At 58.1% G+C, this 26,573-nt stretch overlaps 2 protein-coding genes and 1 non-coding gene across 8 annotated transcripts in view; 1 reads left to right on the top strand and 2 right to left on the bottom strand.

The window, feature by feature from the left end:
• The first annotated feature begins 6,915 nt into the window (after positions 1-6,915).
• Positions 6,916-9,846, top strand: ANKRD9 (ankyrin repeat domain 9). Of its 2 annotated transcripts, XM_009006582.5 has the most exons (4): positions 6,916-7,161; positions 8,136-8,210; positions 8,496-8,624; positions 8,742-9,846. In XM_009006582.5, exon 4 carries the CDS (start codon positions 8,795-8,797, stop codon positions 9,749-9,751), a length of 957 nt encoding a protein of 318 aa, XP_009004830.1. In that variant the 5' UTR covers positions 6,916-7,161; positions 8,136-8,210; positions 8,496-8,624; positions 8,742-8,794; the 3' UTR covers positions 9,752-9,846. The 2 variants fall into 2 exon arrangements, with proteins under 2 accessions (XP_009004830.1, XP_009004829.1); XM_009006581.4 differs by lacking the exon at positions 8,496-8,624.
• Positions 9,847-14,683: 4,837 nt separating this feature from the next.
• LOC118145310 (U6 spliceosomal RNA) lies at positions 14,684-14,785 on the bottom strand. The gene has a single exon (XR_004730433.1). It is a non-coding gene; the product is annotated as a U6 spliceosomal RNA (small nuclear RNA).
• Positions 14,786-16,147: 1,362 nt separating this feature from the next.
• Positions 16,148-26,573, bottom strand: part of TECPR2 (tectonin beta-propeller repeat containing 2) — a 129,992-nt gene continuing 119,566 nt past the window's right edge. For 3 of the 5 annotated variants that reach the window (XM_002754294.7, XM_035261568.3, XM_035261567.3), the window contains 3 exons: positions 20,395-20,536; positions 19,779-19,928; positions 16,148-19,380 (listed from right to left, as the gene is read on the bottom strand). In XM_002754294.7, the coding sequence (XP_002754340.2) occupies positions 19,226-19,380; positions 19,779-19,928; positions 20,395-20,536 (447 nt within the window). In that variant the 3' untranslated portion in view covers positions 16,148-19,225. The remainder of the gene's footprint in view (positions 19,381-19,778; positions 19,929-20,394; positions 20,537-26,573) is intronic. The other 2 variants (XM_035261565.3, XM_078335793.1) reach the window with 2 other exon arrangements.

The following is a 26,573-nucleotide window of genomic DNA, read 5'->3' as shown; positions in this document are numbered from 1 at the left end:
CGCGCCCGGCCCCGATTTACTCTCATATGAGGGAAAGCCCTGGCACTCAGGCTGGATGCAGGGTCCTACAAGGGCCCAGAGACAGCGCCGCCGTAGGGACTCTCAAGACTCAGCAGGGGAGGGACATGGTCCTCAGGGTCCGTGCTCACACCCAGTGCACTCAGCAAGCCCAGCAGGAGAGAGTCCGTTGCTACGCACGCAGCAAAGTCACAGAAGGCTTCTCCACAACCGTGTCAGCCACACCCTTCTGATGGTCACCTAGGGAGCTTCCCGCTTTTCCTTATTCAGCAGGCAGCAGGGACTCCACCCCCCAGCACTTGGTATGCTCCCGTTTCTCTTCAAAGCGTTAATGATGAAATAGTTAGAAATGAAATATAAAATTCGGTGACTTTTTTTTTTTTTGAGACGGAGTCTCCGTCTGTCACTCAGGCTGGAGTGCAGTGGTTCGATCTCAGCTCATTGTAACCTCTGTCTCCCGGGTTCAAGCAATTCCCCTGCTTCAGCCTCCCGAGTAGCTGGGATTACAGGCACCCACCACCATGCCCATGTAAGGTCTTTCAGGCTGACTGACAGTGCCATGGACACCATGTTAACCTCTGTGACCTGCACGGACACTCTAGATGAGTTCCTGGAAAATCTCAAGTAACTGGAAGACGGAAGAAATGATCAACCCCTGCGGTGCCTGCTTAACTTTGAGACATTATCGTTGCTTATTCCCGCCCTAATTGATCAGGCCACTGGACTTTGTCAGCGATCTTGGCCAACCTCATCACCACACCGTGACCCCTCCCAGCTTGCAAACCTACGACCCCCTCCCAGATTACAAAAAACTGCCAACTGTAACTTCTGTCACTTTCCACTGCCCACCCCAAACCTATAAAACCAACTCCTATCCCACCGCTGCTGATGCCCTTTTCGGCCTCAGCCTGCCTGCACCCAGGTGAATAAACAGTCATGTTGCTCACATCAAGCCCGTTTGGGGGTCTTTTCATTCAGAGCACGTGTTTTAACAGCCCGGCTGAATTTTGTTTGTATTTTTGGTACAGACGGGGTTTCACCATGTTGGCCAGGCTGGTCTCGAACTCCTGACCTCAGTTGATCCGCCTGCGTCAGCCTCCCAAAGTGCTGGGATTACAGGTGTGAACCACTGCCCCTGGCTGCTAACTTATTTTATGAAACATTAAAGAATTAGGTCAGTAGAGGTGGCTCACACCTGTAATCCCAGCACTTTGGGAGGCCGAGATGGGTGGATCACAAGGTCAGGAGTTCGAGACCAGCCTGACCAACATAGTGAAACCTGGTCTCTAAAATTTAAAATAAATAAATAAGCTGGGTATGGTGGCATGTGCCTATAGTCCCAGCTACTCAGGAGGCTGAGGTGAGAGGATTACTTGAGCCCAGGAGATTGAGGCTGCAGTGACCTATGATTACACCATTGCACTCCAGCCTGGGCAACAGAACAAGACCCTGACTCAAAAAAAAAAAAAAAAAGGCAAGAGAACAAAATCCACAGCAGTGAGCACTGTATTGTACAAGTAACTCAGCACTCAGGCAGGTATTTCCCTGGGATGAGATGCCTGCAAAAGGACCTGCCTGGCCCACAAGTATGGGAGTCCTCCCCAGTGGTGGGGCAAGTTTCTGAGTCCTAACCCGGCCAGCACAGGCCGTTCCCAGGCTACTCGGTTTTTGCCAGGAGCCTGATTCCTGGCGAATCACTTGCTGATTCCTGGCGAAGCTGAAGCGTCTGTCTCTGCATGTCTGTTGGACAGCATGGTGCCCTCGCCCTTCTTCCCCCGGTCTGGTCTTCCAGCTGTGTTGGGGACTCCCTGCACACTTGGGACACTTCTCCTTGGCTAGGTGTGCTGGACCCTTTAGATCCCAGGATGTCCCTTGAGACAAGGGACATCCGGTTTTGTCCTGTCTTATTTTTTTGAAATGGAGTCTCGCTCTGTCGCCAGGCTGGAGTGCAGTGGTGCGATGTTGGTTTGCTGCAACCTCCGCCTCCAGGGTTCAAGCAATTCTCCTGCCTCAGCCTCCTGAGTAGCTGGGACTACAAGTGCCCACCACCACACCCAGCTAATTTTTGTATTTTTAGTAGAAACGGGGTTTCACGATGTTGGCCAGGACGGTCTCGATCCCTTGAACTCATGATCTGCCCGCCTCAGCCTCCCGGGATGCTGGGATTACAGCGTGGCCACTGTGCCCGGCCCATCCTGTCTTTGGTCTGTACTGGCATCCCAAAGCTGAGCCTTTAAAGACCAGCTGCATGCGCTGCAGACGCAGTGGAGCTGAGCCCAGCCTGCCACTGAAGGAGGGAAGGGGAGTGGCTCCGGGTTCGGCTGCTCAGTCTTAGAGGCCAGGTAAGCTCTGGTCTGGGCTGGCCAGGCAGTGGAAGGACAGGACCTGTGTGAGGTGGGGAAGTGGTGGGACACCCCCAGGCTCCCACCTGAGCCTCCTTGGCCCCGCAGCTCTCACCCATCTCCTTTCCTGGAAACCAGGCTGGAGGCTCTGCCTCTCATCTCCTGTCCCAGTGCCTCATGCTACGAGCGCCCTCTGTATACCCATGCCCCTCTGCCCCGTGCCTCACACTCTGAGACCCTCTGTATACCCATGCCCCTCTGCCCCGTGCCTCACGCTCTGAGACCCTCTGTATACCCATGCCCCCCACCTCCAGGGCCTTGCACACCTCTTGGCTCTGCCACCTCCCAGGTGCTAAGCCTTCCCCTAACTCCCAGGAGGCCTCCTAGATTCTCCTCCTCTGCTCACACCCTCACCTGTGGGCAGGGGCGGCTCTTCTCTCCAGGAACCCCTGGTGCCCCTCGGCCTGCTCCAGCACAGTTGACTTCAGGGACATCAGCCTCCCCGTCTCCCTGCACTGCATTCTCAGCCAGAGTTGCCAGGAAAACCTAAGCTGGCTACACCACCCCTCTGAGAGCCCGTCCGGTTCCCCAGCGTCCTCACTCACTTTCCGGGGCCCCTCGCCCCACTGCTGTGGCTCTGTGCCTGGGCATACACAGAGCCCTGCCCTGGTGGGACAAGCCCTCCCAGAGGAAGAGGAGTGTGCCCTGGGTCAGGTCCAGCAGGAGCATGATGAGGTCAAAGGTCAACTCCCATCCCTAGATGGCAAGACCTGCTCCCCTCCATCCTGGGCCTCCTAGGGGTTTGGAAATCCTGCTCTGCCCACCCCCCACCCCAGCCACCCTCCTGGCAGTCCATCCTCCCTCCCTGAGGAACCCGCCCCTTCACAGCTGTACACCCGTCCCTGGGCAGCCTCTGGTGCAGCAATGAGGCCATGAAGCCACGTGGAGGGCACCAGCAACCTCAGCACTGCTGTGGGTGTCCACACTCGTGCTCGCAGGGGACAGCTTTCATCAGCCAGACACTGCAGCATAGATGGCAGCTGCGACCCCGCAGGGGGTTTCCCGGGGATGGCTCTAAAAGTGACCACGGGAGAAAAAGGCAAGCGGCTGAGGTGAGGCAGCGCTGTGGGGCCCACGGCAGGGAGTGTTACAATGTCTGCTGCCACTTGCACTCACGGTGGGAAGGACCCACTTGGGCTGGCACTGAGACTGGCTGGGAGGGAGGGGATGGGCACACAGGGCTTCCCCTCCGCCGGGTGTTGCTCCTTCAGCTGGGTGCCGAGCTCCCAGCATCATTATGCTCTTCGTGTGTTCGCCTGAAACAATTCACTAACAAAACCGCTTCTCAAACCCTCTGCTCCACCCCCCGGGCCTCAGGGGAAAACCTCAGCTCCTTGGTGACGTTCAAGGCCCTGTGGGCCCTGCCCCTGTCACTTGGCCTCTGCAGCCTTTGTGTCACGCTCCAGTCCTTTGCTCCTGCTCTGCCCCCTGCCAGAAATGCCTGTTTCTGCCCATCTGGATTTTGTGGCTCTGTCTTCATCCACAGAAAGCTTCTACGCAGCTGAGAAACAGGGTCAGACTTGGCTTTTAGAAAAAGGCCTCTGGGGCAGGGGGATCACTTGAGGCCAATAGTTTGAGACCAGCCTTGCCAACATGGCCAAAACCCCGTCTCTACTAAAAATACAAAAACTGGCCAGGCGACGTGGCTCATGCCTGTAATCCCAGCTTCCTTTGGGAGGCCGAGGCAGGTGGATCACGAGGTCAGACGTTTAAGACCAGCCTGGCCAACACAGTGAAACCCCATCTCTACTAAAAACACACAAAAAAATTAGCTGGACATGGTGGTAGGTGCCTGTAATCCCAGCTACTCGGGAGGCTGAGGCAGGAGAACTGCTTGAACCTGGGAGGTAGAGGTTGCAGTAAGCTGAGATCTCGCCACCGCACTCCAGCCTGGGCAACAGTGTGAGACTCTGTCTCAAAAACAAACAAACAAAACCAACCAACCAAACAAAACTAAAAAAACCCCAAAAACTAGCCGGGCGCCATGGCAGGTGCCTACAGTCCCAGCTACTCAGGAGGCTGAGGCTGGAGGATCGCTTGAGCCCAGGTGTTCTGGGCTGTAGTGTGCTATGCTGATCAGGTGTCTGCGGTAAGTTTGGCATCAATATGGTGGCGTCCCGGGAGTGGGGGACCACCAGGTTGCCTAAGGAGGGGTGAACTGGCCCAGGTCAGAAAAGGAGCAGGTCAAAACTCCTGTGCTGGTCAGTAGTGGGATCTCGCCTGTGAATAGCCACGGCACTCCAGCCTGGGCAACATAGCGAGACCCCCATCTCTTAAAAAATTAAAAAAAAACAAACAAACCCCAAACTAGCTGGGCATGGTGGCGCATGCCTGTAATCCCAGCTACTTGGGAGGCTGAGGCATGAGAATAACTTGAACCTGGGAAGTAGACGCAGTGAGCTGAGATTGTGCCACTGTACTCCAGTCTGGGTGATGGAGTGAGACTCTGTCTTGAAAAAAAAAAAAGGCCTCTGGGATCCCTAGCAAGGAAGGCAGGTCAGGTTGAGGGGGCAAGGGAGACATCAAGGGGTGGAGAGACCCACCCTGAGGCCCAGGGTACAGCCTGGCATCCACTGATGCCCTTTTATCCTCATTCCAGCAGTAGCCATGGAGACAGCTGCACCTCAACTCCAGCCCTCAAAGAGCAGAATGGGGCAAGGGAGCAGGGGAGCCTTGAGCCACAGGTAGCCCACCTGAGCACCACCTCCCCAAGATTCCCCCAGGGTCTGGAGCTCCCAAAGGCTGGCTGTTGTCCCAAGGACCTCCACTCACTTTGCTTTCCCCACCATCATACTGGGGGCGTCCGGAACTGGCAGATGGGAGAAGCCCTAGGGAGACAGGCCTAGAGATGGGAGGAGACATGCGTGGAGCTAAGGCAAAGGCAGGTGCAAATGCCAGGCCCAGTGCCCTCTGTACCCCTACCCCTGCTGATGACCTGGTTGCTGTAAGCTTGGCAGTTTCCATGGACTCCCTGGGAGAGATGGCATGGCCTGCAAGTTCCCCTGCCCTGAGGTGGGGCAGGGCTGGTGGGGTCTGGGCATCTCCCGCTGGGTGCATGCAAAGCAGCCTGGGCAGGGTGCACGTGAGAGCCACCTGCGCCGGGGTGGACTGGCCCTCTCTGGGCCTCACAGCCTTGCCTGCCTCCTGGTACTACCCACCCAGGACTGCTTTGTGGCATGTGTGCCTAAGGGATTGCGCTTGTGCGGCTGGGGACAGCGGCCTGCCCAGGTCTGTTGAGAGGGCCCAGGTGACTTCCACGCAGACTGGCCCCACCAGCACCTGCCCTGACTGGCTGGTGCACAGAGGTAAGCCAGGACAGGGCTGGGCATGGGTGTAGGGACGTGTCCTCTGGGCCAGGCCCCTCCCACCGGGGGCGAGACAGAAGCCCTGCTTGGATGGAGCGGAGTGGGAGGGTCTCCCTGGTGAGACAGTACTGCAAGGACAGGGACAGCATTCTGCGGAAGGAGCCAGAAAGAGCCCCTGTATGGAGTGTGGGGAGTTCACCATGAGACCCCAGGGGCCTGGCCTCTGAGAATTTCTGTGGGGGATTCCAGGTGGAGGGTCGTGCCCCTCTCCAGATCTGTGTCCGCATCTGTAAAATAGGCCTAGAACTTCCAGCCGCTGAGGCAAGTGAGGCCATGAATCAGTAGAGATGGACCCAGGCTCCTAAGCCCCCTAGGTCATGACCCCAAACCTTGGACCCCCACGGAGAGGCTGGGGCGGCTGAGGCCAAACCCAACCCATCTCGCCCAAATGTGGGAAGAACCGCAGGGCAAACCCTGGCTTCTCTCCTGGCGGCTCCTCTCTTGGAGGCCACCTATCTGAGGCCTGCTTTGCTGGGGGCCGAACTGGGGATCATTGTGTCCACTGCGGCGGGTGGTCGTGAATCGAGGCGGAATCAAGAGTGTGGAGGCCGAGACGGGCGTCGCGCCCACTCCTAAGGAGCTGTCCTCGTCCGTCCGCCCCTCCCTACTGTGCGCGGGTCCGCCGGAGCGGGGGCGCGCCAGGAACCGAGCCGGGCAGAAGGCTGTGGAGCCCTTAGGGGTCACAGCTCCCCCGCTTCCCACGTGCAGATGGGGCAACAGCCCGGAGGATTTTCCCAAGGTCACAGAAGGTCAGAGAACAGGGGAGTTGGACGCGACGAGTAAAGTCACGCACGGCGGAAGGCGGGCCACCTACGCGCGCGCCCGGGCTGGCAGAGCAGCTACGCCCTCCCCGGACCGGGCTGCCCGGAGCGCGGAGCCTCTCTCCGCCCGCAGCTCGGGTTCCCGGAGCCCCGCCCCTCTCGCCACGGCCCCGCCCCTCCGCTCCGTTTGTCCCCGCCCGCGCTCCCTCAAGTTTCTCCGAAGTTTTCCGCGGGTCCAGCGGTGAGCCCCGCCCGCCAGCCGGTGACGTAACAATGGTGCAGCGCGGCGGCCAATGGGCGGTGGCGGGGGCCGGCGGCGCGGGCCAATGGCGGCGGCGGACGGTCCCGCGGTCCTGCCCGGCCGGGGCCGCACTGCGCCGCCCGCCGCCCGCCGCCCGCCGCCCGCCGCCCGCCCGCCGCCGGCGCCGGCACCGCCGCCCTGCGATCCAGCCGCGGCGGTTCACAGCGCGGCTGCGGCGGGCGCGGGCGGCGGCGGCTCCCTCCCGTGCGTCCGTCGTGGGACCTTCGCTCGCTCGCTCGCCGGCTGGGGACAGCACGCTCTCTGGCCCGCGGCGGGGGCGGGGACGCCCGGCCAGTGGCCCCGCGCCCCCCAAGGTGAGTCCCCGGCCCCAGCGCCGCACCCGCAGCCGCCGCCGCCTCCTCCCCCGGGACACACGCACGCAGGTGCAGCCCTATCTGCGCTGGCCACCTGCGCGCGGACGCCCCGCTCGCCCTTGCGACCCTCCGCCCCCCGAGGTCAGGCCGTGCGGGCCGGGAGGGGACGGGAAGGAGGTGGCGGGCGGCCTCGGGCGCGGCGCTGCCCTCGATGGCCCAGCCCCCTTATTCACGAGCCGCGGCCGTGTCTCTGCCCGCTGACGTGGGGAGGCCGAACTTTACGTAACCTGCCCGGCGCCCCACGCGTGCCCGCACAGGGCATACCTGGCGCGGAGGCCCAGGCTTGGGGAACGGACTCCAGTCACGGTGTTGCCCACGGGCCGCAGCCCACCCCCACCGGGCCGCTCTCCTTAACTCAGTTACTCCAGCGATAGTGACCCAGTGTGTGTGGATGCGGCCTGCCCTCTGTCCCAGGCTCCCTGTGACCAAGGGCTTACCCTTGAAAGAAGGCAGTAGGGAGCCTGGGCCAGAGCCAGAGGTCAGACGCCTAGGCTCAGGTCGGGGCTGGGGGCCCAGAGGGCAGGGGCAGGGCACAAGCTCGATTCCCTGTGGGTTGGGAGTCCCCACCAATTCTGGAATGAGCCCAAACTGAGACGCAGGAGACCTGAGTTCTAGGCCTGGCTCTGCCGTGGCTTGCTGACCTTGGAGAAGCTTGTGCCCTGCTGGAAAGTGGGATGGCAGTACCCACACTTCATCTAGTAGTTGGGGAGATCAAGAGAAGTATGAGACCTAGAGAGGATGGCTGATAGTGCAGTGTGGTGCACACCGGTCTTAAAGTTGTTTTCACTCTCCTGCCTCCTCTCAGGAGCTAGGGGTGCTAACGTGTAAGCAAACATGTTTGGACAGGGCTGGCGCTATGCCCCAGCCTCACCCTGTCCCGCACAGCCGTCATCCACCCCTCCCCTTTCTTACAGATGAAGCTGAGGCTTGGCCAAGGACAGTGATATACCCACATCCCCAGAACTAGGTGATTGCGGTGCAGGAACCAGGTAGGTCTGAATCTGGATCATGCTTGCCTCTGACCAGCCCAGGAAGAGGCTTCAGGGGCTTCCAAGTGGTCTGGGGTCAGAGGTCAGGGTCAGGGTGGCGCTTGGGCTGGAGAGTGGATTTGGCTCAGCTTGTGATGTGGGCCCAAGCTTTCCCATCCCTTTTCTTTCTTTCTTTGGGGTTGTGTGAACCTGGCTTAGGTGGGACGGAAGCCCTTCCAGTGGGTCCCTGGGTTGGAGAGGGCTGGGGAGATCTGAAGGCATGGGCAGCAAGGGCATCTCCAACAGAGGTGCCAGAGAGCAAGTCCGTTTCAAGAAGGGAGAACTGGTACAGCTAGATCAAGGATGGAGGCGGTGGTGGGCGTGGGAGAGACGGAGCTGTGTGGGATGAATGGAAAGGTCTGGCCAAAGCTGGAGGTAGGTACGAGGGCCTGGGGGGCTGGGACCAGAGGGGCTGTGTGAGGGGCAGAGGGGAGTCCCTGTACCTCCCCAGTTTCCCCGCGCCTCACCGTGGCCCCTTCCCCTTCCCCGCAGGTGTGCCTTTACGGGACCCATGCCTTGAGGCCCGGGAGCGCCCCGCTGCCGGCATGCCGTGGGACGCACGGAGGCCCGGGGGCGGCGCGGACGGCGGGCCTGAGGGCCCCGGCGCGGCGCGCTCACGGGCGCAGAAGCAGTGCCGCAAGTCGTCGTTCGCCTTCTACCAGGCGGTGCGCGACCTGCTGCCCGTGTGGCTGCTGGAGGACATGCGCGCCAGCGAGGCCTTCCACTGGGACGAGCGCGGGCGCGCCGCCGCCTACTCACCCTCCGAGGCCCTGCTCTACGCGCTCGTGCACGACCACCAGGCGTACGCGCATTACCTGCTGGCCACTTTCCCACGGCGCGCGCTCGCACCGCCCAGCGCGGGCTTCCGCTGCTGCGCGGCTCCCGGGCCGCACGTGGCGCTGGCGGTGCGCTACAACCGCGTGGGCATTCTGCGCCGCATCCTGTGCACCTTGCGCGACTTTCCTGCCGAGGAGCGTGCGCGCTTGCTGGACCGGCGCGGCTGCAGCCGTGTGGAGGGTGGTGGCACGTCGCTGCACGTGGCCTGCGAGCTGGCGCGCCCGGAGTGTCTCTTCCTGCTGCTAGGCCACGGCGCCTCGCCCGGCCTGCGTGATGGCGGCGGCCTCACGCCTCTCGAGCTGCTGCTGCGCCAGCTGGGCCGCGACGCTGGGGCTACTCCCGCCGCCGCTGCTGAAGCCGCGGCCTCCGCACCCGGGGAGCCACGCCAGCGCCGCCTGCTGCTGCTGGACCTGCTGGCGCTGTACACCCCCGTGGGTGCCTCTGGCCCGGCCCGCCGGGAGCTGCTGGGCGACCGGCCGCGCTGGCAGCGGCTGCTGGGTGAGGACAAGTTCCAGTGGCTGGCCGGCCTGGCACCGCCCTCGCTCTTCGCGCGCGCCATGCAGGTGCTGGTCACCACCATCTCTCCCGGCCGCTTCCCTGAGGCCCTAGATGAGCTGCCGCTGCCTCCATTCCTGCAGCCGTTGGACCTCACTGGCAAGGGCTAGGTCCGGAGCACCCTAGGTGCTGGATTTTGGGACAAAATTGTTTTTCAGAGCGTTGTACCTGGCACTTTACATATATTGATCTCCGTACAGCACAATCTCTGCCTTGTCTGTCGCATGCATTGGGGGATGGGCTTAGATGTCAGGTGGGTTCCAAGTGGCAGAATATCTGGGTGCAGCTGGGCTCAGGCCTTTAGCTCGCTGTGTAGCCCCAGAAAGGAGTGAGGACCAGCTTCCCACCCTGATCTAGAGCCTCGGACAGGTGTCCCAGAGGGAGTGACAGCTAAGTGCAGGAGGAGCTGGGTAGGTGCAGGGTTGGGGACTGGTGTGTCCAAGCAGCAGGACCTCGTGTAAAAAGGCCTGGAAGCCAAGAGAAGGGGCTCTGCAGCGTGGGGTTCTCACGGGAGTCCTGTGTACTCCGGACCAGGGAGGGCACATAGGGCTGGCAGGCCCATGGTGACTGGTGTTGGGACATAACCAAGTTGTACGTGGTCCACCCTACCCCCCACTGACCACCAGTTCCTCTTTGGATATCACTCCCCCTGGCAGCCCACCCAGGCCTGGATTTGTCCCTGTCGTCCCCTTTTTCTCTTCCCCCAAGACTAATGGGCACCAGTCCTGTGGCTCCCACTTCTCTCACCTCTGCAGTGGCAGCAGGCCCCTGGCCCCAGCTGCATGCCAGGCAGTGGGGTTAGGTGTGCCTTCCTCCAGGGCTGCCCTCTGTCCAAGCCAGGAGTGGGCTGGGTGAGCTCCCCAGCTGGCCCCCAGTGGGTGTTAGGTGGTGCCCCAAGTTACTGAGGGGCAGCTGCATCACTGCAGGGACAGGCTTCTTGCCCCAGCTTGGAGAGCTGTTTTTTTCAGGAAGATCTTGGAGATGGGAGACTTGTTCATGAATGCACCACGACTCTATGCTGAGAGGCTGGGTCCACACCCTTGGAGCTGAGAGACCGGGGAGGATGGCCAGGCTGCCCTGCCCGAGAATTCTGCTGGGCCATGAAATTCAACCCGCACTAACGTGCGTAGGAGGACCACAGTGTCCTGCCAGAAGCAGAGGCTGAAGGTCCATTGGAGGGAGAGCCACCAGCCTGGCAGGGGCACCTGCTGCCCATCCTGCCCTCAGTGTGCCTGGGGGGAGCATGCCTGGGTGTGGAAGAGTCCAGGGTGCTGGGCTGAACAAGTCAGGGTGGAGGGGGCTGGACAGTAGGAAGAGCTTGCCTGGGGTCGTGGATCCGCCATTCTGGGCGTGACCTTGGACAAAGCTGTGCCTTGGCCCTCAGTCTCCCCATCAAGGTTTTTCTATTCAGGAGGTGTTGGGCTGGCTTCGGCCACCCTGCCAGCACTGAAGAGGATGTGATTTCTCTTTCTGGGAAGCATGGGGTGTGTTAGGTGGGTGCACAGCCCCCTAACAGCCCAAACTCCAGGCTGGAGGGCTCTATGTCCACCCTGCTGTGTGTCCTGGACCAGCGCCTCTGAACTTGGCACTTGGGGCAGTGGATATTAACATCTTTCCAAGCCCAAGATGGGGCATCAGGGCCTCCAGTCCTCTGGGAGTTTGCAGTCCTCAGATCAGTGATGCCATGGGAGGGGCAGGTACCTCTCATTTGGAGGGTACAGAAGTGGACACTGGAGTGGCCTGGCACAGCTGCAGTGGGTCTTAGGGATTAGGCCTGGGGAGCCCATGATGCCCCAGCAGCTTCTGCCTAGAAAGCCTGGGCACCTTGCTGGGGGTCTTGATGTGCAGAATCCCCCAAGTCTCCCCAGCTCCAGCTCTCTTCTGTGTAGGTCAGCCCCCACAACACCAGAGGCTCAGGGCTAGTCCCCTCCACGTGCCCCATAGACCTACAGCTTCTTTGGTGACAGTGCCATTGAGTCCCTTGGGTGTGGGGGTCATGCATGTGTGAGCCAGCTGCCTGCCTCCAGGACTCCAAGGCCGGACACAGGCTTGCTGGCTCTGAGTATGGGCCCCAAGAAGGCCTTTGTCAGGTGACCAGGGTGAGGCACCTAGGGTGGCCTTAGAATGCAGGGCGGAGCCTGCCGGAAGAATTGTGGACACCGCAGCAGGAGGGCAGCCTGGGCCAGTAGCTACTGATGTCATTGATTTGGGTGGGGGACAGGGAGGTCAGAGAAAGCTGGCTAGCTGCTCTCACGCAGCCTTATGGCAGCAGAGCAGTGCCCGATTCCTGGTACAGCTACTCCCACTGAGTCTCCAGGAATCTGTGGCTTAGAAACCTCCCCCGCCCTGGCACTGGTGGGAGGAGAGGACCTAGGGTAAAGGTGCTGGGCAGATAAGCAGCTGAGGGTGGCCCCGGGGTTGACTTATCAGTCTCTTGGGCCTTCCTGCCCCAGGAAGGGCAGCGAAGACCATGGTGTCGCCCCTGTCATCGTTATCATCCTGGCCATGAGCTTGCAGGACTGGGAGGGCCGGAGCCAGACAGACAGATGGCAGCTCAGCTTTTGCCTCTTGGCAGGTGGCCTTGGTGGCTTCCCAAAGGCAATCACTCCACACAGAACAAAACTCATTTTTCTCTGGGGCAAAGCACGTTGGTCCCTTTGTTTACTTCGTTAGTTCCACCAGTCTGTTTCTAACGGAAACCTGACTGCAGCCAGTCCTGCCCCTCCACCCACCCAGCATGCCCAGTGTTCCCAAGCGCCCTGAATCCCAACCCTATTCGTTAAGGGGCTAGCATCTCTGCATCCCAAATACCTGTTAGGGAGGACAGTGAAGGCTGAGCACTCCTGGGGTCATCAAAAGCCAACAGTGAGAGACCACCCCCACCTGCCTGAGATGACCTCGTAGGGCAGTCTGAGCTGTCTGGGTGGCCTGGGCAAGGTGGGCGGGACCAAGGCCTTCTGGCGCCTGGACCTCGGTGGGCTTGCTCTGTGTGCTGATTCTCCTACTGTGATGTCTCCTTCTGTCCGACTTCTTCACGAACTTTAAAATTCTGTAGAGGCCGGGCAAGGTGGCTCATGCCTGTAATCCCAGCACTTTGGGAGGCAGATGGGGGCAGATCACTTGAGGTCAGGAGTTCAAGACCAGCCTGACCAATATGGTGAAACCTCGTCTCTACTAAAAATACAAAAATTAGCCAGGTGCAGTGTTGGGCGCCTGTAATCCCAGCTACTTGGGCGGCTGAGGCAGGAGAATCGCTTGAACTGAACCTGGGAGGTGGAGGTTGCAGTGAGCTGAGATCGTGCCACTGCACTCCAGCCTGGGTGATAGAGCAAGACTCCGTCTCAAAAAAAAAAAAAAAAAAAAATTCTGTATTGAGAGCAGTTTCCTAAGTTATCTCAAATCCTGTTCAGAACAGGGATCTTCCTGGAAGTTGGGAGAGGAGAGAAAACAAGCTTAGTCACAGAAGACTACTCCATGTTTGAGCTTGTTTCAAGGGAAGGGAGTAACTGTGGGAGGAGCCCTGCCCCTCTGCAGTGTGTGGTTTTGCCCTGATACTTTTCAGTCAAATGCACAGACCTAAGTGTTACACTTTGATGAGTCCTGATAAATGTCTGCATGTGTGTAATCACCGCCACAGTCGGGATGAGGGAAAGACAGATTTCTGTTGGTGATTCTTAAACATAATTTCTTTCTGCTTATAAAATTTATGTTTGCTGTTGAACACTGGGATTGAGAAGTCTGGGCCACGGTGTGGGAGGACCCTGCCAGGGAAACAGTCTCCACTCCCCATGTGGTTTCCAGAGGCGGGGCCCTTAAGCGCTCACGGTACAAGTAAAGGTGCCGACTGACTGCGTCACCTACGCGCATATGAGCACTGCTAGCGTTCTGGGTATGTTTCTTCCATGCACATGCATATGACATAACACTTACACAATTTATGGTTTTTTTTGAGCTGGAGTCTTGCTCTGTCACCCACGCTGGAGTGCAGTGGTGCCATCTCATCTCGCTATAACCTTCGCCTCTCGGGTTCAAGCGATTCTCCTGCCTCAGCCTCCTGAATGGTTGGGATTACAGGCGTGTGTCACCATGCCTATTTTTTTTCTTTTTTTGTAGAGACAGAGTTTCACCATGTTGGCCAGGCTGGTCTTGAACTCCTGACCTCGTGATCCGCCCACCTTGGCCTCCCACAGTGTTGGGATTACAGGTGTGAGCCACCACACTACAATTTAGTAATTTTTAATCTTACTGTAGTGTAAGCATTTCCCGCTATTGTAAGGTACTTTGGAAATATGATTTTTAAGAAGTCACTGGTGTGTATTTTGTGATATTTTACTCAACCAGCCTTGATAACAAAGAGTAGTTAGGGACAACTGAATTTTTAAAATGTAAATCTGATTTATTTTTGGAATAAATAATACATTTACACGGCTGGAAGTTCAAAGGATACAAAAAGGCATACTCCAGGCAACCACTGTGACCAACTGCTCGTCACAAGCAGAGAACTTGTTTCTTTTTGCCCCTCCTGCCCCTCCCTGGACTTATGAAAAATTTCAAACCTGCCAAAAGTTTGAAGCTTACAACAAATACCCTCTAACGTTCATGTCGTCTCCCTCCCACTTCTCTCCCTTTCTCCCTCTGATTTCCTACAGAACCACGTTTTCATGCCCATGGCCGGGAACTTGATGCTGGCATGGTGAGGTCCTGCACGATGCTTCCTGCACACACGTGCGTCTTAACAGCTGCAGGCTATTTCATGAGAGGTTTGCTCACGGTAACATGGCTGTTCCCAAATGCCAGCCTGCTTTAAGTGTTTCCTAATTATAAACAGGCTGTGCGGCTTTCATTGACTTAGGACTTGTTTTGAGGAGAGAAGCGGAGGTGGCGGGCGTGAAGATGCAAGGTCGCTGACCATGGGGGGCTCCCAAGCTGCTCCTGTCTCCCCTCTGCTCCTGGGGGGCCGGGGGTTCCGACCAGCGTTCCTTCTGCTTTTGTGAAGAGCCCCTACACTCTACTCCAAGTGCTCCTCCTGGTTTTTAATTATTGTACTTACGGAACACTTTGCACATTTGCAAGTCGTCCCTGCCCAGGGGCCATGCTCCTCTCCGTACTGTTACAGTTTTTGTATATGTGCTGCCGAAGGACACACACCTCCTCCTGTTGTTTGTGTATGTTTTTAAGGTAAATACTCAACATCAATTCCCACTTGTTCCAAGCATTTCCCTTGAGGTTTTTAATTTGCAGCATTTTTACATTTATTTTCTTCTGTTTATTTTTGAGAAACAAGGTCTTGCTCTGTCGCCCAGGCTGGAGTGCAATGGTGTGATCACAGTTTACTGCAGCCTCAAACTCCTGGGCTCCAGCAGTCCTCCTGCCTTGGCCTCCCAAGTAGCTGGGACTACAGTTGCATATCTCCGCACCCAGCAGCATTTCCCCTTAGTTTTAGATCCTTTCATCCATTTAATATTATTTTGCCCTGAGAAGGAAGCAGTGGCCACATTAGTTGTGAACTGCCCTTCCTTAAATGCATCTGAGATGCCCCCTCCATTCTGCTCCCTCCCTGTGGGCCCTGCTAGGCTGCCTGGCCCTCCGAGGGTCCGGGCCAGGCCATACTTGATAGAGCAGCCCCTGCTCTATCACCTGTCATCACTTAGCAGTTTTCACCATTTTGTCTTCCCAGGACTGATGGGGACAGTGAGGAGGCATCAGACAGCACAGGTCTGCAGTTCTACAGACTTGCATTCCAGTCCCAATGCTGTGTGACCTTGGGCAAGTTACTTAACCTCTCTGAGTCTCATGGGGCTAGTGGTATTCACCTTGCAGGGTTCTGGTGAGAAGCACACTGGGCATAGTCATGGGCATTTGTGGGCACTAACATTATTCCTCAATGCCTGCCCCAACGAAACAATCCCAGTGGGGATGGGAACCGAAATCCAGCTCAACCTGTGAATTCCTTTGGAGAGAATGAGGTCTTTGCATAATGTGTGCAGCCTCCCATTCAGGAACATGGAGCGCATCTTCCTTTATTCACGTTTTCTTTTTTACCTTCTGGAAAGCTTTGCCACTCTTCACGCGGCCTGAGGTTCTCGCTGAGGTCACTTCCTGGTGCACAGTGTGTCCTGCACTGTTCTGGGTGTCAGCTTTTGTGTGTGCCAGTTTTCAGCGGGGCACTTCTGCAATATGGTTTCATTTGCTGGCTGGAGATGTAGAACCAGGGGCTTGAACCCCTCCAACGCCTGCCCACAGCTCCATGAGGAGACAGCCCTGGGCCTCACCCCACAGCATCCTCCCAGAGGCTACCATGGGGTGCAGCCAGCTCTGGAGTGGCCGTTCCCCCATAAAAGCCACGTGGACAAGCTGGTGTGTATTTCAACACCAGCCAGGCCGGGTCAGGTCTGCTGACGCACTCTCCCTGCGGTGCGGCTGGCTTGGCAGGTTCTCCCCTGCACTGCCCTCGTGAGTGTTGGCTGAGGGAACTTCTCACAGCTCAGGCACCACACTCGGCCAGGTTTGGAAAAAAGTCTAGTTTATTGCACTGTCTCAAAGCACAGCTAAAAATTAAAACCAGAAAGAAAACTGTACAAAGCACAAACCTACAGGAGTTTAAAAGCATCGCCTAGACGTGAGTTTCATTGCACTACAGTCCCGTGGGTGAAGAGAGCGTTGCCATCCGTGAGGCGCCGGGCAAGGCACAACAGACAGAGAGGAGCAGCCCGGCCGGGGGCTGCCTCTGCTGCCACCAACTTTTACAAAAGGTCCTAGAAAAGGGAAGTGTGAAGTACGATCTGGGATTTCGGCATCTTGTCCTCATTTGGACGTGGGAAACCTCCAACTCTGCGGCTGGCTGGGTGCTGTCAGAGAACATATGTTATCACTCTCCACTGTGGCCTGGGGCCCTGACACTGAGGACTGGGGCCCTGACACTGTGGCCTGGGGCCCTGACACTGAGGACTGGGCCTGGGCCAGAGGCAGGCTAATAAAAGCAGCTAGCCTGGCGTCCTGTCCTGAAGCTGCTTCTGGGAGGGGCAGGAGGTGGTCTCAGGGCGGGATGTGTGACAGGGTGGCCTCGTCCTCTCGCAGATGCCAGTGGGCAGGGTGGGCACTGCCCATTGTCTGAAGGGGCCGCAAGAGCCGTCCATAGAGGCACTGGTTTCAACCTGTTGCGTGTCAGTCCATACCCTGCAGGCGCAGGCTGCCATTCAGAGCCAGCCGGCAGGTCCCATGACCGCCCTGCCAGTCAAGTCTGTGCTGGGGACGCTGCCCCTCTGAAACTGCAGGCCAGGACAGCGCAGCTTCAGGATAAACCTGGGAAGGAACAAAAGGCCTTCCACTGTTTTCGGAAATACGTATCTCTTCTAAATTCGTAAGATTTTTGATTTGAAATGAGGTATTTTCTGCAGGTGTGTAATACAACAAACAAGCAACCATTAGTAGGCCCATCCTCTGAGGATGGTCTGGCTGTAGGACGTCTGCCAGCAGCATTAGTTAAATACCACTCCTAAGACATTCCCATGTGAGCGACCCTGGCTCAGCCTCCCACCCAACGCTCCCTCCTGTGCCGTCCCTGCCCGGGACACACCTGCGCACGTCCAGGTTCCATTCGCACCCATTGGCCTTTATTGTTTCAGCTGAAGTGTGCTCTCTGAAGTATGTGTGGGCAGCGAGGTGTGGTGTGGTGTGTAGTGAGGTGTGAGGTGTGTGGTGTGAGGTGTGGTGTGGTGTGGTGAGGTGTGGTGTGAGGTGTGTGGTATGGTGAGGTGTGAGGTGTGTGTGGTGTGGTGAGGTGTGTGGTATGGTGAGGTGTGGTGTGTGTGTGGTGTGGTGAGGTGTGTGGTGAGTTGTGGTGTGGTGAGGTGAGGTGTGTGGTGTGGTGAGGTGAGGTGAGGTGTGTGGAGAGGTGTGTGTGTGGTGTGGTGAGGTGTATGGTGAGATGTGGTGTGTGGTGAGATGTGGTGTGGTATGTGGTGTATGAGGTGTGGTGTGGTGGGTGTGTGGTGTGGTGTGGTGTGGTATGGTGAGGTGTGTGGTATGGTGAGGTGTGGTGTGAGGTGTGGTGTGGTGAGGTGAGGTGTGTGGTGAGTTGTGTGGTGTGTGGTGAGGTTGGTGTGGTGTGGTGAGGTGTGTGGTGTGGTGAGGTGAGGTGTGTGGTGAGGTGTGGTATGGTGAGGTGAGGTGTGTGGAGAGTGGTGTGTGTGGTGTGGTGTGGTGTGTGGTGTGAGGTGAGGTGTGTGGTGAGATGTGGTGTGTGGTGTGGTGAGGTGTGAGGTGTGTGGTGTGAGGTAAGGTGTGTGTGTGGTGTGGTGAGGTGTGGTGTGGTAGGTGTGGTGTGAGTTGTGTGGTGAGGTGAGGTGTGTGGTGTGGTGTGGTGAGGTGTGAGGTGTGTGGTAGGTGTGGTGTGAGTTGTGGTGTGGTAGGTGTGGTGTGAGTTGTGGTGTGGTGAGGTGTGTGGTGTGAGGTGTGGTGTGGTGAGGTGAGGTGTGTGGTGTAGTGTATGGTGTGAGGTGTGTGGTGTGTGTGTGTGGTGTATGGTGTGCGGTGTGTGTGGTATGAGGTGAGTGTGGTGAGGTGTGTGTGTGGTGAGGTGTGGTGTGAGGTGTGTGGTGTGGTGAGGTGTGGTATGGTGAGGTGTGTGGTGTTGTGAGGTAAGGTGTGTGGTGTGTATGGTGTGAGGTATGGTGTGTGTGTGTGGTGTATGGTGTGCGGTGTGTGTGGTATGAGGTGAGTGTGGTGAGGTGTGTGTGTGGTGAGGTATGTGTGGTGAGGTGTGTGTGGTGCAGTTGTGTGTGTGGTATGAGGTGAGTGTGGTGAGGTGTGTGTGTGTGTGGTGTGTGTGGTGAGGTGTGTGGTGAGGTGTGTGTGGTGCAGAGTTGTGTGTGTGGTATGAGGTGTGTGTGTGGTACAGTGAGGTGTGGTGTGTGGTGTGGTGAGGTGAGATGTGGTGAGCACGGTGGGGTGTGTGGTGTGGTGTGGTGAGCACGGTGGGGTGTGGTATGCGTGTATTCTCTCCTGGCATGGCCGGTGCTCTCAAGCTTGGCTTCCTGGCCAGAGCGTCTGGTGTGATGTGCTCTGCGGCTTTGTCTCTGGGGGGACCTCCTCATGATAGGACAAAGTCATCACTGAGCACATCCTGTGCTGCAGAGCAGTGACCTTTGGCTCCATCTGGCCCTGGGGTCACTAATGTGGAAACAGTCCCTGGGCCAACCCAGCTGCCCACGGGGCTCATAGGTCTGCCCACTGCCCCTGGCTCTGGGAGGCCTCCGGAGACCACTCCAACCAACAGAAACTGGAGCTATTTGTGGGCGGGACCAGGACGGCAGCACTGGGTCATGGGATACGTGTGGCCGGGCAGCCGCCACCGTCCAGAGCTCAGAGGCGCCACCACTGCAGCAGTAGCTCCAGCCATGGGTGGAGACTGTGGGTTCTGGAACGAGACAGAAACCAACATGGATGAAAGTAAGAGTGTGGGTCCAACCTGGCCACAGGTGCCTGGACAAGTTTCGAAGCAGCATGTCCACCAGGGAGTGACTCGGAAGCCACTGGGCCCACCACAGATGCCTGGACCCTCCGCTCACTCTGCCAGGGCTCCTTCAGATGACCTCCCACTCGTCCTCCAGGTCCTCGGGGTGGGGCATGGCGGCCTGGCTGCTCTTCTGGGGGTCGTGTGAGTGGCTGAACGTCCTTGTCAACCGTTGGAGGAGGTAGCCGGGGGGGCCCACAGCCCACAGCTCATCTGACGCAGTCACTACAGGGACAACAGCCAATCACATACTTGTCAATCACACAGCCTGCGGGGTGGGCACAGATGGAGACAGGAGCCTGGGTGCAGGTCTGGACTTGCAACATTCTAGGTGGGGGGCCCTGGACAAGCCACCATCCCCATGTGGACTTCATGCCCTCAACTGTCAAGTGGGTGTCACAGCACCTTGTCCTTGCCCCAGGAGATGCTGGCAGAGCCCAGGTGTCCACGCCCCTTCCCTCCCTGGGACAGGCTCCTGCAGGGAAGCCTTTGCCCTGAGTTCTTACTCTGGGGGAGTGGAGCCCAGAGGGGGCAGCTTCTTTGAGAGTCCCCCGACATGGTCCACAGGAGCCTCGGGCACCCCAAGGGAACCACACCTCGAGCCCAGCACTCCCGGCACCTGCCTGTGAAACACGACACACTGCCGGGAATCTTCTTCCAGTAGTCTCCAGCAGGGTTTTTGTCTGTGATGCCATACCGCCGGGCGAGGTCTCCGTTTGGACAGCGGGCCCACACAGTCCTGGTGCTCAGCGCCAGCTGGCACGCCTGCAACCCTGTGGGCAGACAGGGCCCCTCTGAGCCCCTGCGGTGGACGGGATGGGCCAGCACTTCCCAAGCCCGCTCTTGTGACGCTGCCCTCCTCCTCCAGGGTCCCTGCAAGGACGGAATGCCCATGCCGGGCTGGGCTTGGGGCAGGAGCTGAGGGAAAGGATGCCCAGTTGGCAGGGCCAGCAAAGCCACTGAGAGCCGGAAGCCAAAGGACAGAAGGGACTGGGCAGTGTGCAAAACATCCTCCCACAAAAGCACCAGCAGGATGGTCTGCGTTCCCCCAAGAAGGAGCATGACTGAGACTTGTCCCCTGCCCCAGGGAGAGGCAGCAGAGCACAGCCCCAGCGCAAGGGCTGCAGTGTGGTGGGGACCGGGCTGCCTCACAGACAGTGGCCTGGAGGGAGCACCAGCAGCCTCCAGTGATGGCAGCCCTGGCTGGCTGGCATCGCAGGCCCGTCTGCGGGCTCTTACCTGGCACATGCTCCCAGGCGGTCCCCACAGGCATCTCCTCGGTGATCCCAGTCCGCACGTGCACGCTCCCCCTGCTGTCCAGCACCCACAGCATCTGGTCGTTGGGGCTGGAATGGACGCTGATCAAGCTGACCCCGGAGGGCTGAAAGCAGGAAGGGACTTTCAGGGAGGGCAGGAGTTGAGTGACAAGAGGAGGGACGGGAGGCTTCCGGAACTGGGGACATATCAGTGGCGGCGTGCAGCATGCAGCAGCCAGTGTGGGCCCCGCAGCCGGCAGAGGGAACATGTCCTGCCCACAGCACTGGTCTGACAGGAGAGAGTCATTTGCTCCTAGGATGTTAGGTGGGCCAGACTGAGGGACAGCCCAGCAGATACCAGCCTGGACTCCAGCAGGAGACCAAGAAGGGCAGGGACGGCCCAGATGAACAGAGGGTGGAGGAATGTGGGGAGAGGCATGGCAGACCTGGCTGTGAAGGACCGCGGCGGGCGTTGCAAGAAACAGAATGCCAGCCCAGGAGCCCCACCACCTGCCCATGCCGCCCTCTCCATCCCGGCTCAGCTGAAGGCCCACTCCTCTAGGCATAGCCGTCTCCCTAATATGCCGCCAGGCAGGCAGCATCCCCATTGCCCAGGCCATGGCACAAGGCTGCTGCCCCGCCCTGGTCCTCAGGCAGCCTCTGTCCACACTCAGCATCTCTGGTGCCTTGCCTGCTTTTCAAAGGGCAGGAGGAAGTCCCTTTGGTGTCCTGTCTGCTGTCCACTGGCAGCTCCAGTTTGTCCCAGGGCTGCCCACCCCTCAGCTGGACCAGGCCTCCGGGCCCGTGAGCACAGCACTGTCTGGGGGTCCTGGCCCTCTGGTCACCAGCGGTGCTGGTGGGTGACCCAAGGGGCTGGCTGTCTCCTGACTGCCTGGCGCTGCCTGCTTTTCTGGAAGCCAGTCTTCCCTGCTGCATCTGTAGTCGTGGGCCCGTGCCCTCCTGGTCGGCCTCCATGGAACCCTGAGTGGGTCACCCAGCAGACACTGGCAGGTCCCTTGCTGTCGCCACACATCTCCTGCTCCATGCTTTGCTCTTAGGGCTACTGTGAATAAAGTCACACTGGACGCCCTGTGGCACGCTGTCTACACAGCACCCGTGTCACACACCTGCCAGATCCAGATACTTTCAGGGCCCTTACTCAGGCAGCTCCGAGCTGTGGGCCGACAGACGCATGCATGCAATGCCTCCCGTGGGTACCAAGTCCCACACCTCAGCCCCAGGGCCAGTCTCAATCGATCAGGAAATGGAGGATGGAGAGACAGAGCAGCAAGGAGGGCAGGGGGTAGCTGCTCTCATGGGCATGTCACCACCACCTGGGCCAGTGTCTGCCTTCACTGCCTCTCAGTCCTCTGAGGGCCAACTGGTTCTCCCAAACCGGGCTGCAACTCCACGGTGGAAACGCTGCCAGGCATGGGCTGCCCCCATCTGACTCTGGTTGTTAGAAAGTTCTCTTTTGAATACATTTTTTAAAAAGAGAGGGTCTCACTCTGTCACTCAGGCTGGAGTGCCCTGGCGCAATCCTGGCTCACTGCAACCTCCATCTCCCGGGCTCAAACGAACCGCCCACCTCAGCTTCCCAAGTAGCTGGGACTACAGGTGCACACAACCGCACCAGGCTAATTTTTTATTTTGTTGTAGACACTGGGTTTCACCATGTTGCCCAGGCTGGTCTTGAACCCCTGAGTTCAAGTAAGCCACTCACCTTGGCTTCCCAAAGTGCTGGGATTACAGGCGTGAGCCGTCGCGCCCGGCCAGAAAGTTCTCTCTTGTGTGAGCCCACTCAGGGTGCAGCTGGAGGAGCTCTCAGCCTGGCAGTGGGGCAGGTGAGCTTTTTTTTTCTTTTTGAGACGGAATCTCACTCTGTCATCCAGGCTGGAGTGCAGTGGCTTGATCTTGGCTCACTGCAACCTCGCAACCTCCACCTCCCGTGTTCAAGGGATTCTCCTGCCTCAGCCTCCCAAGTAGCTGGGATTACAGGCACCTGCCTTCACACCTGGCTAATTTTTATAGTTTTTAGTAGAGACAGGGTTTCGCCATCTTGGCCAGGCTGGACCAGAACTCCTGACCTCAAGTGATCTGCCCACCTCAGCCTTCCAAAGTGCTGGGATAACAGGTATGAGCCACTGCTCCGGGCTGTGAGTGAGCTATCTCAAGAAACACAGAGAGAACTGAGTCCTAGAGAGGGGCTCCCTTTGCTGCTCCCCCAGTCCTTCGGCTGCTCACTCCACACATTTGCCCGAGTTACAGGTGCGGGCTCTGGGAGCCGTTGTGAGTGGGCTGCACGGGGCTCTCAGGCAGCACCAGAGCAGGCAGCTGGATGGAAATACCAGGCAGCGTTCAGATATCAGAGGCGCCACCAAGAAATTAAATGAGCAACTGGCAGGGGTGGTCAGGCGAGGAGGTGGCATTAGGGTGGATGCCCGGAGGACACAGGGCACTGATAGGAGAAAGGGGAGGGCCAGATGGCAGAGGCCAGAAGGCTGGGCACCACCCTGGACAGCGGTCACCAGCTTAAACCAGAGTGGCAGAACCCAGCAGGCTGGTGAGACCCCACAGATCCAAGGGAGCCACGCCTGTGCCTCAGGTGACCGCAGCACCTGCCCACTCCACGTGCACAGCAGAGAGGCTGGGGCGGGACAGCCAGCAGAGCTGTGGGATGCAGTCCAGGAGGGCTGATCGGGGTGCCAGGGCTGAGTCCACGGGACCACCTGGAGTGCACCCAGGCGGGCTGTGCTGGGATCAGATGTCGGATTTATATTTGTTGCCTTCCCTCTGAGCCTAGCTTGTTTGTCTATTCAATCCTCTTTCTTTTTCTTTTTTTTTTTTTGAGGCAGAGTCTCACTCTGTCACCCAGGCTGGAGTGCAATGGTGCAATCTCAGCTCACTGCAACCTCCGTCTCCTGGGTTCAAGCACACCCAGCTAATTTTTGTATTTTTAGTAGAGACAGGGTTTCGTCATGTTGGCCAGGATGGTCTTGATCTCTTGACCTCATGATCCATCCGCCTCAGCCTCCCAAAGTGCTGGGATTACAGGCGTGAGCCACTGAGCCCGGCCCGGAACCCCCTTTCTATACATCACACCCATTTCCATTCCATGGACCTGGGATTCAGAGGCACAGATTTGGGGAAGGGCTGCTCTAGGCTAAGTCCCTATTCCAGGGGGATGCAGGGACTCCAGGGAAGCGAAGGGAGCGGCCTGCAATCGCTCTGTAAAGCAGGGCTGGGTGGGGAGGCCAGGTGGCTGGGGAAGAAGCCTGCCAGCTGAGGCTGAGTCCGAGGCCACCTGGCTGTGTGCAGTGGTTCCTGCCCTCCCCACTCAGGAGGCTGTGTGGAGTAGACAGAAAAGCAGCCCGGGCCTCACCACTCAGGCCACCAGCCAGGGCCCCGACATGGTGGTGAAGAGCCGGGTCCCTGCCACACACTGCCCACTGTCCTGGCCCACAGCTGAGATGCGCTGCGGTTTGAAGCTGCTAGCTTTTGAACAGTAAGTCAGGAACAACGGGAATGATGGAGAAAGAAGGCGATGGCTGTGCTGCAGGGGAAGGGCAAGAACAGGGAGGACTGAAGTGCAGCCTCCGAGGGATCTCCAGACAGGGCAAGATGGGCACTGGAAGGAGCGCGGTGCAGGCGGAGAAGCGCTCGTGAGGAGGCAGAGGGCGGCCACCCGCACGCATCCCTTCCCTCTTCTATCACCTCGCAACATCTCTGGAACATAAAACTTCCCGGTCTCCCTGGTCTCTCTCGCCTCTGCCCGACAAGAGCCTCCACCCATTTACCAACCTTCGCTAGAAGCCTCTAGAACAGTACAGTGTGAAGCGCAGGCAGGGCCCAGCCTCACCCTGGCCTCACCAGTTGTTCCGTCCCAGCACACATGCCCCCTCGAGCCTTGCTCACCTGGCAGGCTGCTGCCCACCCTTCACAACCCCACTCGTGCTGCCCGAAAGCTCCCTGCAGGTGGAGGCCACATCTGCCCATCTGGCATGCTCAGGACCAGCCCGATGCTAAGGAGGCACACAAGCTTCCCTTGGAAACATCCTGTGTCCCCAGCCCCTCACCTGCTCTGGTCCTACAAAAAGAAAAGCTCTATTTTGTATTACTGCAGGACAACATACATTTGAAAAATACACAAATCCTAAGTGTGCAGCGTGGTGGAGCTTCCTGATTTGAGAACAACTGTGTGACCAGGGTCTGGCCCAAGCAGCAGGAGGGGAGCCCCGCCCAGCCGCTCCTGAGCCCCCCCTGCTGCCGCAGTCCTGACACCAGGGTCTGCCTTTACATGATGGACGCTCATTGCATAGTGGCTTCTCCCCGAAAGGAGGACTGGCACTGCCTGGCAAGGCCCTCACTCCAGGTGGGATGCCAGCCTGCAGACAGCCCAGGAGGGCTTCAGGAAGGGGTAGGGACAGAAGCCAGGTCTCAGAGGCTGGAAGAGCAGAAATAGTATGATGAAAAGCAGACAGGACACCAGTAAATGAGCTCTGAGAGAGGAACAGCGCTGGGCAAGGTGGCCCACGCCTGTAACTCCAGCACTGTGGGAGGCCGAGGCGGGCAGATCACTTGAAGTCAGGAGTCCGAGACCAGCCTGACGAACATGGAGAAACCCCGTCTCTACTAAAAATACAAAAATTAGCTGGGCATGGTGGTGCACGCCTGTAATCCCAGCTACTCAGGAGGCTGAGGCAGGAGAATCACTTGACCCCAGGAGGCGGGATCGCACCCTTGCACTCGAGCCTGGGCAACAAGAGCGAAACGGTGTCAACAAAAAAAAGAAAGAAAAGTTGGCAGACTCAGGGGTTGCTGTGCTGACTACTCTCTGGGCTGGAAACAGAGAGGCCTGGTCCTCGCCCTGCCTGTTGGTCCTGCCTGCTGGGGCTCTGGATGCCCTGAGAGTATCATGACATGACGCCTGCAGGGGGCTTCAAGACCAGCAGGGCGGGGCGTCAGCGAAGGATGATTTTCTACTAGGTCAGAGGCAGTGACAATCACTGGACCTCAAAGCAAATGACCTCATCGTCTTCCTCTGGAGAACGCCCGTTTCAGAGCAGTTCCCAGCGGGAAGCAGCTCAGGATCTTGGGAGCCGGGAATCCCACTGTTTATTCCCAGTCCGCGAGGACGGCGCCGCACGGGCTTCACACGCAGCCCTGCTGTGCGGCTTTGTCACAGTGACCTGGTTCACTGCTGGCCTCAACACATCTTCGCTGTATTTATTTTATAAACTCGGTGCTTTTTTTTTCTGTAACTGTCACCTCTGGATTTGTTTGTTTTTGCTTATTTGTTTTCAGAAAGCACTGATGTAAGTGTACCCGCTAAAGTTAGTGTAGATTCTTCTTGAGCCTTTCTCTGGAGGCAAAAGAACTCCCCGCTGAGCCTGGCACTGCTGGTTTGTTAGCTGTGCTGAGTGCAAGAGCCCCTCACTGTCCTCTGCTTTGTACCAGAAGTCTGGGGCTGAATAAGCCCTCATGTAAACAGACTAAAATCAGACACACCTGGGGGCTGTCAGAGAGAGCAGACATCACTTAGGGGCACACACTGTAGGATTCCATTTCTATGAAACATCCAGAAGAGGAAAACCTCAGGGAGAAAGCAGGTGAGCAGCTGCCAGAGGATGGGAGAGGGGAAGATGGAAGAGGGATGGGGCGTGGCTTCGCAAGGGTAGGGGCTTGCGAGTTAAGGTTAAGAATGTTAAGAATGTTAAGGGTTAACAATATTCTGGAATGAGGCCGGGCACGGTGGCTCACACCTGTAATCCCAGTGCTTTGGGAGGCTGAGGCGGGCAGATCACTTGAGGTCAGGAGTTTGAGACCAGCGTGGCCAACATGGTGAAACCCTGTCTCTACTAAAAGTTACAGAATTAGCTGGGCATGGTGGCACACACCTATAGTCCCAGCTACTTGGGAGGCTGAGGCAGGAGAATCACTTGAACCCTGGAGATGGAGGTTGTACTGAGTGAGATCACGCCACTGCACTCCAGCCTGGGCAACAAGAGCGGGGCTCCATCTCAACAACAAAAAACATGAATGTTCTGGAACTAGACAGTGACAGGGTTTGCACAACACCGCAAATGTACTGTCACTAACGGCAAAGCTGGTGTGCGTCTCATCACAATTCAGAAAAAGAGAAGCAGACAAGCCTTGGTTGCG

Source organism: Callithrix jacchus, chromosome 8 (assembly GCF_049354715.1).
Source record: "Callithrix jacchus isolate 240 chromosome 8, calJac240_pri, whole genome shotgun sequence".
Classification (NCBI taxonomy): domain Eukaryota; kingdom Metazoa; phylum Chordata; class Mammalia; order Primates; family Cebidae; genus Callithrix; species Callithrix jacchus.
The sequence above is the reverse complement of the archived record's forward strand: the minus strand, read 5'-3'. Positions and strand labels throughout refer to the sequence as shown.

What these genes read in the sequence shown, in the direction of transcription:
- ANKRD9 (XM_009006581.4), top strand. Translation starts at nt 8,795, where the DNA reads ATGCCGTGGGACGCACGGAGGCCCGGGGGCGGCGCGGACGGCGGGCCT.